The sequence below is a fragment of the Charadrius vociferus genome, unplaced genomic scaffold, assembly GCF_000708025.1.
Source record: "Charadrius vociferus isolate BGI_N301 unplaced genomic scaffold, ASM70802v2 scaffold262, whole genome shotgun sequence".
In the NCBI taxonomy this organism is placed as follows: Eukaryota; Metazoa; Chordata; class Aves; order Charadriiformes; family Charadriidae; genus Charadrius; species Charadrius vociferus.
The window spans coordinates 3,289,733-3,303,010 of NW_009647218.1; the positions used below are offsets into that span (position 1 = coordinate 3,289,733).

Below are 13,278 nucleotides of genomic sequence, written 5' to 3' on the forward strand. Positions count from 1 at the left end.
AAAAATGGGATAAAATGAGGAAAATCATATCATGTTTGCCTTGTTTTCCGGCTTCGATAAACGAAGCAGTCGCTCATAAACTCAGAGAAAAATAATGCTTCTCTCTACTGAGCTTGACTTCTTCATTTTGGCAGACAAGGTAATTGAGGGTTTGTGAGCCTTTTTTTTAAACTGAAGTCCAAAAGAAATCCAGCTTTTTCACATACTGTTACTTCACAGGAGAGTGTTTTCCTAGAAAATGCAAACGTAAATGGAATTTGGTGGCATGAAAGGGAAGGGGAGAAAAACTTTCACACATGAGATGTTTTTCTTCTCAGTTTCAAGGGCTCTAGTAAATTACTGAGTCACTAAGTGCAGAAAGAATAATGGAAAGGAAATATTCTAATTAATTTCTTTTTTAAAAAAAATACATCTGCTGAGTTCTCATTCAGGAATCTTTCACTCTCATTACACAAGAGCTACACTGTTATTCTACTGCCTAATCAGGTTAACTTAATATGGTTTTTACAAAGTGATCTTGATGACTGCACAGCACAGCCTTCTTCCTCTCTTTCATCACAATATTAAACAATCCTTCATCTCCTCTTTTTTTCCTGTATGAAATTACATAACTTCCCCCCTCCAAGCAAGAATCTTGTACTATCTGCTTTTTTTTTTTTTAAAAAAAAAAAAAGCTGTATTTCCATTGAGCATGCTTCCATTTTTTGGAAAGCAAGCTACAAACATCTTCTCACATAGTACTATTTTGAGCGATCTCCAGATCCATAAGCAAAATGCAAGTTGTAAGCTTGCAACTCCATCAGCAAGGAAAGATTCAACTGGCATAAAACCAAAATAAATAGAAATACTGACTGAAATTCCCATTCTGCCATGATTGTGCTAAACTCAGGAAAGAAAAAACAGTTTATACTTGACATGCTGATGTCCCCAAGAATTTCTTCCAACAAAAGCCAAAACATGATGCAAAATGCAGAAATTCCATCGATAGCAACATTTTTAAAAAGCCTGCAGCTTTGGTTAGAGAGCTAACCTTTGTTGGAATTTACTGGCTTTTGCTGGTTTGCATCAACACTTGCACACAGAAAATGAAATGTTACAGATCGAAGAAAATGCAAATGTTATGGCCACTTGCCAGGATTTCTGCGTTTATTTCAACAAGGTAAAAAAACCCCAAAAACTTTCTTTGAAAAGAACTTCTATCCAATCAAACCCATGGGGTTTGCTACATTTCTGTTAGTTTTACAGCAACCTTGTCAAGAAGATAGTATTTTCCCTGATAGACAGACATAGAATTATGGCGATTAGCAATCAAAAGTTCCGCATATTAAATGATCAGGTTTTCAAAAGCGCACAGCTCCCATCAGAGCTCCTACAACAGCCAGCGCGAATTTCAGAAGTGTTCAGTAATAGGGAGGAATTTTCAAACCTCTCTGGGTAATTTAGACACATTAGTCTCATTGAAAGTTAATGAGCCATGTGCTGCTCAGGCTTTTGGGTGCTTTGCAAAAAACACACGTTATGACTGGTATCCATGGTGAAAATTGTGGGCATTTTTAAAATTTGATCTTACGCTGTTTTGGCTAAATTCTACTCTCAGCTACAGATGTGTAGCTTCTCCTTATGGTATATTTATCTGTCCAATGAAGCCATAGCTCCCCTTGCTCTGCTCTTTTGAAAGTCTGTCAACACAGAGCATCTGAATGCAGCTGTGCAAAGAGCTGCGTATCCTGGCCTCTAGCCCCGAGGACGGTCCCAATCCTCCACGCAGCTAAGCCGCGTGAAGCCTACTGCTGACAAGTTCTGCTGCATCTTGTATGGAAAGGAATAATCCACACGGCTAAGAGAGTTACTGAGTAACCACAGTCACTGCATTAGGATGTTAACTCTGGTACCTAACTGTAAGCAAGACTGTTAAGTGTTTCCCTAGTTATCTATATATCCCATCATTCTAGATACCAGAACAGTAAAAGTTGCACAGAATATTTTCCTCTTTACCGTAGTCTCTCTGAATTAATTTTTTAAAGATTAATAAGGAGATGCCACTTCAGGACTAATTAAGCAAAGGTCAAATAGATTACTGAACAAGAAAGGGAGCAAGCAAGACTCGTGATTTGCAACGCCTGCGTGATGCTCGGTGTTCCCTTAGCACTGAAAAACACATTAGGATGGCAGAAGAGAATCATTCAGCTTTGCTGCCCATTATATCTGATCTTAGAGTAACCAATTCCACCAGAATAATTTTCCAAGGGTATTATATTAAGGCAGGAGAAAAGAAAGATACCTCTGTATTTATATTATAAAAATGGAAAATAAAATTGAGAAGCAAAACAAAGCTGTGATTAAAGCCCACAACAGGTATTCCTTTCTTAAGGCTGAAAAGAATGTGAGGTTCACTTTCATATGAATTGCTGACTTCATGCAGGTTCAGCACCACAGAGGGTTTACCAGGAGCCAGTGGCAATAAGCGTTCATAGCCTTAAGGAAAGGAAAAGAGGTTCACCCCTCATGGCAAAGGTCAGCTTTCTGCAGCCTTATAGCCTGTCCATATACATGAGTGTTCGTGGGACATCTTTGTCTACTAAGGTCCCATGAGGATGACACAGGCTCCACGATGTCCCCTCTGCCTGGAGGATGGCCCTATGACCACGCAGATCAGTTTAGGGTCATTTGACTTGTGTCGATCTGGTTCCTGTTGCTTTTACTCTCAACCTGACGAACAATCATTGGAACCTTTGTGGGGATGTTGCTGAAGGCTGGAATTAAACTACTCTAGTATACAGAGAGATTGGACGTGTAAACACGATATTTAACAGTTGCTATTTTCAAGGATGTGGAGAGATATCAAATATACTCCCTTGCTAATATACAACATGCTGTACACTTCATTTATATTTGCTTATCAGAATCACTATGTAAACGTCACAGAAATGGCTATGCTAATGATTATATTAGTATTTGTCTATTTATTCTGTAGATATCTTTTCAGAGAGTCATCATGTCCTTTGTTCAGTTTTGGAACTGATGCATTGCATGCCCAAATATTTGGAATAACATATAGAAAACATCTGGATTTAATTATATTATACTCCTCTTATGCAGACAATGGGAATTGAATTAAGGAATATTTTGAAACCCCCACAGAGATATAAAAGTATTAGCAGCTGCACGAGAACTTTACTGTTACAATGTTTGAAAATGTTTTGTTTTACAGATCAACAGTCTGACACATCATAAATATCAATCATAACATTCAAGATATATAAACACGGAAGAAAAATTAAAACTTGCATTTCAAAAACATGTAGATGATTCACAGCATTTAGAAGATGTAGAGTATATCCTTTTGTTTAAAAAATTAAAATGTACATTCCATTGGCAGAAAAAATATATGTTGTACGGTGGTATTAAGCAGAGAAGCACAGAAGGGCTTACTGTGACTGAATAGCCTAAACAAGATTTTATAGAATCTTGTTATATTGCCACCATATTGTACAAAGAGTAATTCAACTAGAATAAATTAGCATTTTGCTTTTCGTGCTTCCATTCCTTTGAAAATATTTGGGGATAGAATACGAGCTTAGAGAGTCTGCCTCAAAGTGTTAGATACAGACTGGATTTTCTTTCTGAATGTATGCTGGTTCCAAATGCCACTTCTTTTCAAGTCAGTACCAGTTTTGCAGTTAGTTTTCAATCTCCCAGTGGCTAAATCACATTCAAAGGCTGTTAAGCACAGCAGGGGGTCAGACTTTCTCTCTGAATGTAACTATATCACTCAACAGCAGACTCATGCAATAAGCGATCTAATGTTTTCTTTTCTTTTTTTCCCCCCCTCCTCTTAGGGTCTCCCTGCATTCCTGGATACCGGTCACTGCACCAAGGACCTGAGGCAACAGCCACACGGACTCCACCATCACCCTTCTAGATTTCTTTATGGTGCAGAAAGAGTCAAGTCTACAGTTCACCTGCTGTCAAGACAAAAGGTTCAGTTGCTACATCCTCTGAAACATTCTGAATCATTCAAATGGACATTTTCTTGTACAATATTACACATTCCTATGTGTAAAAAGCACATACGAGTGTGTGCGTGTGTATGCATCTGTATGCACATATGCATACAAACTTTGACAAACCGATGACATAAAATATAGTATTACTCCAATTCCTCCTCTTTCCACAAATTCCCTTCAAAACGTCCTGAAAAACATCGTCTAAAGGCAGAATACCATCTGAAGACAGATACTGTACCTACCATGCAAAAGAGAGCGAGCCAATAAACCCAGAAGTAATATTGAAAGAGAGAAAATAATGCCATAAGAGATCCATGAAAGGACAGTCTTTTTAGAAACTAAATTTATCAGGACTGAAGCTTGCACTAGCTGTCAGGAAACACCAACTCTTGATACCATGTGGTCAGTCCGACCTTGTAAAGATGCAGTCGGGATCTTTGAACTTACCCATAGTACTATCCTGAACAGGCTTTGTGGATTATGATATATGCCTCGCTGATGGACAGCCTGGTTACAATAAAGGGTGAGAGAATTGCTGGGTAAGGAACTTGAATAAACTACGCTAACTCACCCGTTTTACGAAGTGGAAAATCATCCTTGGCATCCTGCGCTCCTGGTAAAGTGTATTTGTATGGTGGCGAGGCCCCGCTCAGGGGTGGAGAGCTTTGATCCAGTGAGGTATGGTGGGCAGCCCTGCAGCAGACACAGAGAGGTCACAAATTAGCAGTCACCGAGGTGACCAGCAGTAACTATCTACACATGTTGTACACATGTCTCAGCTGTGTTTATGTTCTTGTTCCTCTAAGTGTGCACAAACCACAGGGTCATGTAACCAATTTCACTTTTACTGTAAGTTATGGAACTCCTCGGGATTCCCAAGAACGCACTTTTTGCACTCATTATAAAAGTCACATAGGATAAGAGTCACACTGACCTACAGACAGGACCTGTCACCAGTTTGGGGAATTGACCACTTTAGATTGTTGCATTTTAATATGAACCAGCTGAGGCACAGCAAAAGCTGTTTAAGTCTTGTTTATTACATACAAATAGATGTACATTGATCCAGCCTCTTCTATCAAAATGCGGGGGATTTTCAGGGCAGGGGGGCTTGTACAAAAATAACCAGAAATATTGAGTTATTATTATCTGTTGGAAGTAAAAAACAAACTGTTTAGTGGATAAGGTAGACAAAACCTTGCATTTAAGTTCAGTTTGTAAGTTTTGTGAGTACATCCCTCTGTAGCACGCGGCACTCATGTCAGCAGAGAAGCTCCAAGCTGAAGAGCACTTTCTGATAACTGCTGGATGAAAGAAATAGCGTGGGCAGATCCTTCTGAACATGGAAACTGCAAATTGCAAAGAAATTGCATCATTTGGCCCAGAGACAAGGTTGGGGGTTTTTTTGGTTGATTTTTCTATTTAAAGGGGGACAGAGGGAAACTTTCAGACTTTGTGTTTATCTAAACATAATTTTACTTGGCCTTCTACAGAGTCCCTCCCTATCTTTCCAATAGGGAGTGTGGTTAATCAATAATATGTCTCTGTCAAAAGGGGTACTACCATGAGGGGAAGTACTACTTTCCCTAGTGTAGAAGACATCGCTCTGCAGAGCTCCTCGTTCTCACTCATCTGAAGACTCAGAAGGAAGCTCGCATTATTAGTCCAGAAATCTTACATACTCAAGAGAATTTTACACATTATTTGGGAAAAAAAAAACTTTCCACCAGAAACAATGTAACTACATATTAAATCATGTTACCGCAATGCTCTAATTACCTCAGAATGGAAACTTCAAGGGCAGGCTTTCAGTAATTCTTTTTAAAAAGAGAAAGGACTACATGAAAATCTATAGTGTATCATATGCATTTCTGTTTGTCCTATTGAAAGTCAACTTGGGTATAACATCGAAATCTTTCAGAAATGCATCCAGAGTACATTTTGTTGAATTGACTTATGTGTCTGTTGTAATAAGGAAGTGAAAAAGGAATTAATTAATAAAAAAAAAGGGGGCAAAAAACGTAAACTCTTAAAACATTAATACACTCAGTATAGGACTCAACAAAATCACTTGCTTTGATGGTCTAAGTAGATTCTTATCAAGGACAGGGCATCATTGGAATACGCAGTCTGAGATACTGAAACCCATCAGGGTAAGAAAAGTTAAATGACCACTATCCTTCCCAAATCCTTGTGAGTTACTTCCAGCATCCAAACTTTGCTAGAAAACAGTATCTCTTCAAAAAGAAACAAGTTTTGTGATTGACTCAAAAACCAAGTATATCAAACACAAAGTTATTAGCACAAACATTGAAGAGACTTGGAATTGACAGGTGAAGTTGGAAAATTTTTGACAGTATCAAGAGATGAAGCAGCTGAAATAAAAGGTTTATGTAAAACTCTGACACCGTCTTGTTCTATATAGCTCTCATGTCACCATGGACCACCAAGTACTCTTCAATTCAACCAGAAATATTAAACTTCTGGCTTTTTGCTTACTTCTTTGTTGAACTTGTATCTTATTTTGGAGGCAGACTCCTAACATCCCTGCTGGAGAAGCATTCTGGCAGATACCTTGACAAGGCAAGGAAACAGCTTAATACTGAACATACGTGTACCAGAGCTTGGGGTGGCGGCTCATGGAATGATTCTTCCCATTTGCTGGAGAGTCTTTTGTTGCTGATTTACTCAACAGGAACTCTTGAAGTTTCTGCTTCACTTCGGTACTAGCCACTGCCCCTAAGACACACAGAATTAAACATATCTTATCTTTACTTTAAGAAATTACATTTTTAAAGAAAAAGAAAACCAAAACACAAAAAAGAGCCCATGTGTTGCAAACTATAAAAAATATTGGTGGAAATCAGTCAAAATGAGATAAAAGTCAGATTAAATGCTTGTCTGTAGAAGACTGAAGTTGGCCATAATCCAGAAATCCAGTGAAGTCATAAGGAATATTTCAACAGCAGATGAGGCCATTTATCCAGGGCCAGATGTATCTAAAGAATTTAAATTATTTCCTAGTCATTCCCAAATACAAAACCAAGGATAGAACTAAAAAGATAGTGACAAAAGGTCACTTTGAGTTTGTGGTGAAGAATGTTTTTTCCTTTAGTAAAGTAACAGTAATAGAACAGCAAACCTGCCTTCTGAACACTGTCTTGGTTATGAGCAGAATGTGGCAGAAGGAACCAGCAGTGAGTCTTTTTATTCAAGACACTTAAGAGCCTGTAACTGTGATGTCTGGAAGATGGACCACAGCCTGAAACATGAGTCATAGTTGATAACTCTACTTTTATGACACAAAAACGATGGGAAGACCAAAAGACCAGGAAGACGGTCCATTTTGACCTCTCCTGGTGGCTAGCTCAATAGAGTACCATAAGTAGGGCAAGTCAACATCAGGTTAAACTGCCAACTCCCACGTCCACCATGGGTCATGTTTTTTTTTACTCACAGTCATAATAACCTTCATTAAAAAAAAAAAATTCTTTCAGGTTTCCATAAACAGTGACAAAAAAGGGAATAAAAAACATTTCCTTGAAAGTAGCAGCGGTAAGGCATACTGATACTCTTAAGTATTTGGTTACCCAACCCTGACACAGCACAGCCAGCTGGTGAGCATGTCCCCCTGTGACTCAGTTCCCACAAAATACCTCTACTGCCCCTCAGCTTCAGACTCTAACTCCCCTCCCTACACTTTCCTTCCTTCCTCTACTCATTAAGTAGATGATCATCAGCAAATACTGGGTCTGGGCCCAGGCCCTGGGGCATCACAGGTGCTATTTGGCTGGTTGCTACATACTGAACAGCCACCCAGCAGGCCAAACTGAGGAGGGAACCACTGAGTTCCCATTGCTGCTCTTCCTTTGGTGGGAGCACTACTAAAGCCCAACTGTTTATATGAAGGCTGATTTTTCACACCACTTATGGGAACCTTTTGTTCCTGCAGCTTCTGCCACCCTCCCCCTGCTGGGTCAATGGGCTGGTGATGCTTTCACGGATTCACTGAAATACTGGAAGCACCACCGACACCTTATTATCTAAAGTCTACAATATGGTACACCTACCATGAACTGACATATATTTCCACCAAGAAAAAAGGTGGGAGTATACGATCCCCATGAGCACAATGAACAGCTCTTTTCTGCTTCAGTCTTTGTCAGTTAATTCTTGTGCTTATTTAACCAGGCAAGTAACGATACATGCTCATGGCAGCTTCATTTTGAATACCTTCACAATGTACTTCTACAACCTGATTTTTAAACCGACCTCACTGAGGAGAATTATTTGTATCTGTCTCCCTCTAGTGAGCACCAAATTCCAACAGTACCCTTTATATCTGTCATTTGCCTTAGAGCTATATATGACATAGAAATAACTCTTGGTTGGGCCTCATGAAATGGCATGAAGAACAAACACAAGGCAGTTTGAAAAAGTACTAATGAAGATATTCAGAAGTCTCAACCAAAGATATTCCTAAATATGTCACTATATTTTCAGTCTTGAAATAGTGCTCAAATTAGTTAATCAGCAAGTAATTTGATTTTTTGCTATTTTGTAGTGCTTTCTGTCTAGGGAAATAAGATCTTCAGAAAGAAGTTCTCAAATGAAGCTTCAGGCTTTCAAATCCTCTCCTTTTTTATAAAAAGAGTTAGATTCTTGAAGGGCATATACACAGGTCTGCGCACAAACCAGCAACGTGTTTCTGTGGGTGCAGCAGGTGGCTCTGCCTTCCTGCAAGCACAGCCTCGACTTCTCTAGTTGCATGTTTCACACAGTAATTGGATTGCTTCAGGTTCTTGTTCATCATCCATTTCAGCAGGGAAAAGGCAAAGGGGAATAGATTAATTCCTTATTAGGATTCACGGTACATTGGATCTTACTTTCTCGGCCTCTTTCTTTGCCTCGGAGGGGAGGAAGCTGTTGTTCCCTGCGATGCCTCTCCAGTTCCTGCTCTTGTCTCTGCTGCTCCAGTTTCTGTTCTTTTTCAAGGAGTTCTTGCTGTTGTTTAATGGCTAGGAGTTCCTGTTGTAACTTGCACAGAACAAAAAGACATGAGAAAGTGCAGTTTGCACTGTTTTCTAGGTCAGTCCTGGCTAAAAGAACCCCCTTGAATAACTGAGTATCAGTGCTTTCTTTTGTGCTTACACTTCTTTTCACCTCTTAACCAACTTTCCCCAGTCTTTTAAGCGGGATAGTGCATTACTGGCTGTCACTAAAATGAACTCTAGTGTCAGGTAGCAGCCTGCTGCTCTGCTTTCACTTCTTTCTCTTTTGGCAAAAACGCCTGGAAACTGTACAGGGTTCTTTGCCAGTGCATCACCCAACTCTGGCTGCTGTGCTCCACTGCATTTGTCAGCTCCATCGAGCGGAAGCTTAGCACAGTAGCATAACGGCAAGTAGATCAGAAGGAAAAAATGAAAAGAAAGGCAAGATCATAAATTCCCGGTCAAAACCTATTACAGCAATCCTACCACAGTGCATGTAATCCCATAAATAATTTTCTTTTTACACTATACGAGGCAGCTCAGAGAAGAGTGCAAACACAACACTCGGGGCCTGCCTCCGGTTTACAAATGCAAATATTATACATTTGCCTATCAATTTGATTTGTGGGCACAAACTCAAAGAGCAGCTCAAAAAAGCAGTCTTTTAATACACTCAAAACTGCACGTACAGAAAAGACAGCCATACTGAAGTCTGGCTGAAAATCCAGCTTTGTAAAATTGGTAGTTTGGTTTTCTGTGGATGTGGTGGCTTCGTAAGATTTATGATTCTCATAGTACTGCCTTGGTCTGCTGCGAACAACTTCCTGGTAGGCGCTAGCAGTTTTGCTTGAAAAGGCTTTTATCACTCAAATACAGGGAAATAAGCACTCAAACACCATCTCTCAGTCACAGCAGATCTTCCAGGCATGTTCCCTTTTCATGTCTGCCTAAGCACATTCAGTTTGCAGATAAAGTGAGGGATAAATGAAAAATGTTGCTACCTTTATGTGCTCCTGGAGCTGGGCCTGATGCTGGCGGGTCAGGTTTTCATGCTGCTTCTGAAACTCTGCAATCAGCAGTTGTTTCTGAATTTGCTGCTGCTGCTGGATGAGAAGTAGTTCCTGCTGTAGCTGCTTTTCACGCATAATTGGGTCCACCATGGGAACCATCATCCTGAGATCGGTTCGCAAGTCTAATGGTGAGATAGGCTCTAATCCCACGGGAACCTCTGACTTTACATCCACTGTGGGAGGAAAACAACAAAACGTATATATATTAAATATAACCAGAGAAGAATAATAGAGATCATTCCTCTGGGGAAAAGACCAATTTCATTCAAAGGCCGTTTCAGTGTACAGACCTAACAGAACACAAATGCAATCTACGCTGCATGCAAACTTCAGACATCCCTACTAGCAACTTTGAGATTTTACAAATTATTTTACCACTTTCTTTCCATTCTCTGCAAAAGTACTCCCACATTAATATTCTGCTAAATAGACTAACAAGCAACCCAGTTCTAAAACCATGTCACAGCCTAAGGTATATGGTATAATAAGCAATGGTATAGATTGTTAAATGACCACTGACGTAGTTAATGAAGAATCATGTGTTTTTCCATCTCTTGATTTAAATTGAAGGGACTAAAAAGCAGAAGAAAAGAGAGAGATTTGCTGATTTTCACTACAATACTTGTAAAGCTCAGGTTTTCATATTCAGAGACAGAGCGTAACTGTCAAAAGAACAAAAACGTAGCAAGTAACAACATTTCTACAAGAGGAAAATGAATAGTAGTAGCAGAGGATGTTTGCTCAAGCTCAGCAGTTCTGATTCCATCCACGAGAGGACAGTGGAACACAAACACATTCACATTCACAATAAATAAGATTATTAACTGAAAACAAACAAGCTGTCCGAAATGACTAGATAATAAGATTTTGAGTATATTTTCCCCCTTTTCTCTGCTACAGCTGTATTTGTTTGCAAGGAGAAAATCAAAATGAAACGGAGAAATATTCTAGCAAGCAGGAGCAGTAAAGTTGAAGCAGAAGTTGAAACTGCAGCAAACACACAGAGGTGAATTCTAACTGTACAATAAAATCTATTAGCAAAAAAAAAATACAAAAAGAAGAGAAAAGGAACCAAATCTCTTCTACTGACCATATTCTTTTCTTAAAATTATAGAAACATACGATTTTCTGGGCCTTTTTTTTTTTTTAAATCCTACTAACTGTGACTGTAAACCTCAGAGCATAATTTGCTTTTTTAACCTGCTATCCCAACAGATTGATTGTGTCTAAGTGCTTACTTTTGTTCTGAGACTAATCACAAAATTATAAAAAATCACCTTTAACTTACAAAAACTACTCTTGATTATAAATAATTGCTGCAGCTCAAGAGAAACGGACAGGCAACCCCCCCACAGCCTTTCATCCCATTTATTCAGCAGCAATCCACATTCCATTTGTCTAGACTAAATATAGCGGCGTTTAGACAAGAAATCAATAGTGCTTGCAGAGAGCAGAGCAAAGACATGAATATTTCATCAAACTCGGAGAGAAATGGCAATCAGCAAACTGACAGCAACCCGTGTAGGCTGACTGGCCCTCCAGATAAGTCTCCGGTACTTGGACAATGGCTCATTGCCTGCAAGTCACAATCTTATCATCAGCGCTCTTCTATTTTTAACATTAATTGCATTGTAGGTGACAAAGACTTATCATGTTTAAAGTGGAGAGATGGATTTTCTTACATCTTCTGTGACAGGATAATAAGCCTTACCAGGAGCAATAATAGTAACCGGAGCTTGGCAAACCCTGCAGGGTTGGGTTCGCAATAGTGTTTGCAAACTGAACCCTGCAGGCTTCGGCTCACAATAGTGTTTGCAAACCAAACCCTGCAGTTTATTTTGCAGACACTGGCAACAAATCAACCCCTACTGGTCTGCACGGCGATTCAGGCTGATTATACTCCCTACCTCTGATGAGCATCCCAGTTCTTCATTTTCAGAGCACTTCTCACGAGGGGAGGCCTCCAGATTTTTCTAACAATGGAAATTTCCTTCCACTATTGGTTGGTAAAACGTACAACTGAAATCAGGCTCAGCTCGATAAGATATGCATTTTCAAGAATTTTCCCATGCTCAAATAATGAGTCTAGCGCTGGAATATCTACTTCATTAAGTTCAACTTTACCTCATTCGTTAATGTGAGGGAAACTAAAAACTATGGTAGTTCTAGAGACTTGAATCCATAGAAATCAATACATAATCTTTCATGTCATTTAAATGCCAAAGTTTACTGACAAATAAAGACAAATGTTTATTTCCTAGCATAAATATTGCTAACAGTAAGGTTACTGCCAATACTACTACTAACTGCTGACACAGTAAACGCTAACTTTTGGAGGTAATTGCTGCCATAAAACTGTAATAGCTAATAGTTAGCTGGATAACAGTCAACTTCATCGATGAAATTATTCTAAACAAGTAACTGTAAAATCACCAATCATACTGAATGGTTTGCTACTGTCTGTTAGGTGGTCCTCATGCCACAGGCAGCTGACAAGAAAGAGAGAAAGCAGCCCCCTGGAGCTACATCAGTGTGAAAAATGTGTAATGGAGCAGCGAATCAGGATTGGTGTCTTCAAAATCTTTGACTTTTAGCTGAAGCATCTTCCCCCTTGCCACCCCAACACAATTTTAAGTCGCAAAAGAGCAAAGGTGATGAAGGACGTTTATTCTCACACAGGCTTTTTATGTTTTTTCACCCCCTCCACACAAGGATATGTGGATTTTTCAGGTAGAAAAGGAATGTCCTAATCAGTGCTCTCAACTTCCAAACATCACTAGAAGCAGTGGGATGCACAGCTTTAACAACAGGATTCATCAAGATATTAGCCAAACAATGAAAAGGATGGATAATGAAAGAAAATATTAATCAGAGCTTGATAAAGGCTAGCTTCACTTCAAGGAGCCTTGTTTTGCAGGATCTCCAGTATCACCAATGGAGCGATGTTGTGGGAGGCACGACTCAGAGTGGGACCCTGCCACAGTCTCTCCACTGTCGTCTGGAGCAGATCCTTCCCAACAGCTCTGTTGACTATGGAGCAAGCCTGGGATTTCTCTCTAAGGTTAAATAAAGACAAACTCTCTGAGCTCATGTTAGCTGTGGTGAATACAACTGCAGGCTGCAGAATATTAACTAAAATGTTACTGAAAGCTCGGTGATTCCAGGAAATATGCCAAAATTTGAGTAGAAAAATATTTAATTTTCAGCTAC

The 13,278-nt window shown here is 39.4% G+C and overlaps 1 protein-coding gene across 5 annotated transcripts in view; it reads right to left on the reverse strand.

Moving 5' to 3' along the window:
- HDAC9 (histone deacetylase 9) overlaps window positions 1-13,278 on the reverse strand; it is a 281,151-nt gene that overhangs the window by 216,954 nt on the left and 50,919 nt on the right. The window contains exons 2-5 of one of the 5 annotated variants that reach the window (XM_009879560.1): window positions 10,000-10,241; window positions 8,894-9,044; window positions 6,620-6,746; window positions 4,579-4,700 (exon numbers count right to left, since the gene is read on the reverse strand). In XM_009879560.1, coding sequence (XP_009877862.1) covers window positions 4,579-4,700; window positions 6,620-6,746; window positions 8,894-9,044; window positions 10,000-10,241 — 642 coding nt within the window. Of the gene's footprint in view, window positions 1-4,578; window positions 4,701-6,619; window positions 6,747-8,893; window positions 9,045-9,999; window positions 10,242-13,278 lie in introns of those variants that run through there. The other 4 variants (XM_009879561.1, XM_009879563.1, XM_009879564.1 and 1 more) reach the window with 4 other exon arrangements.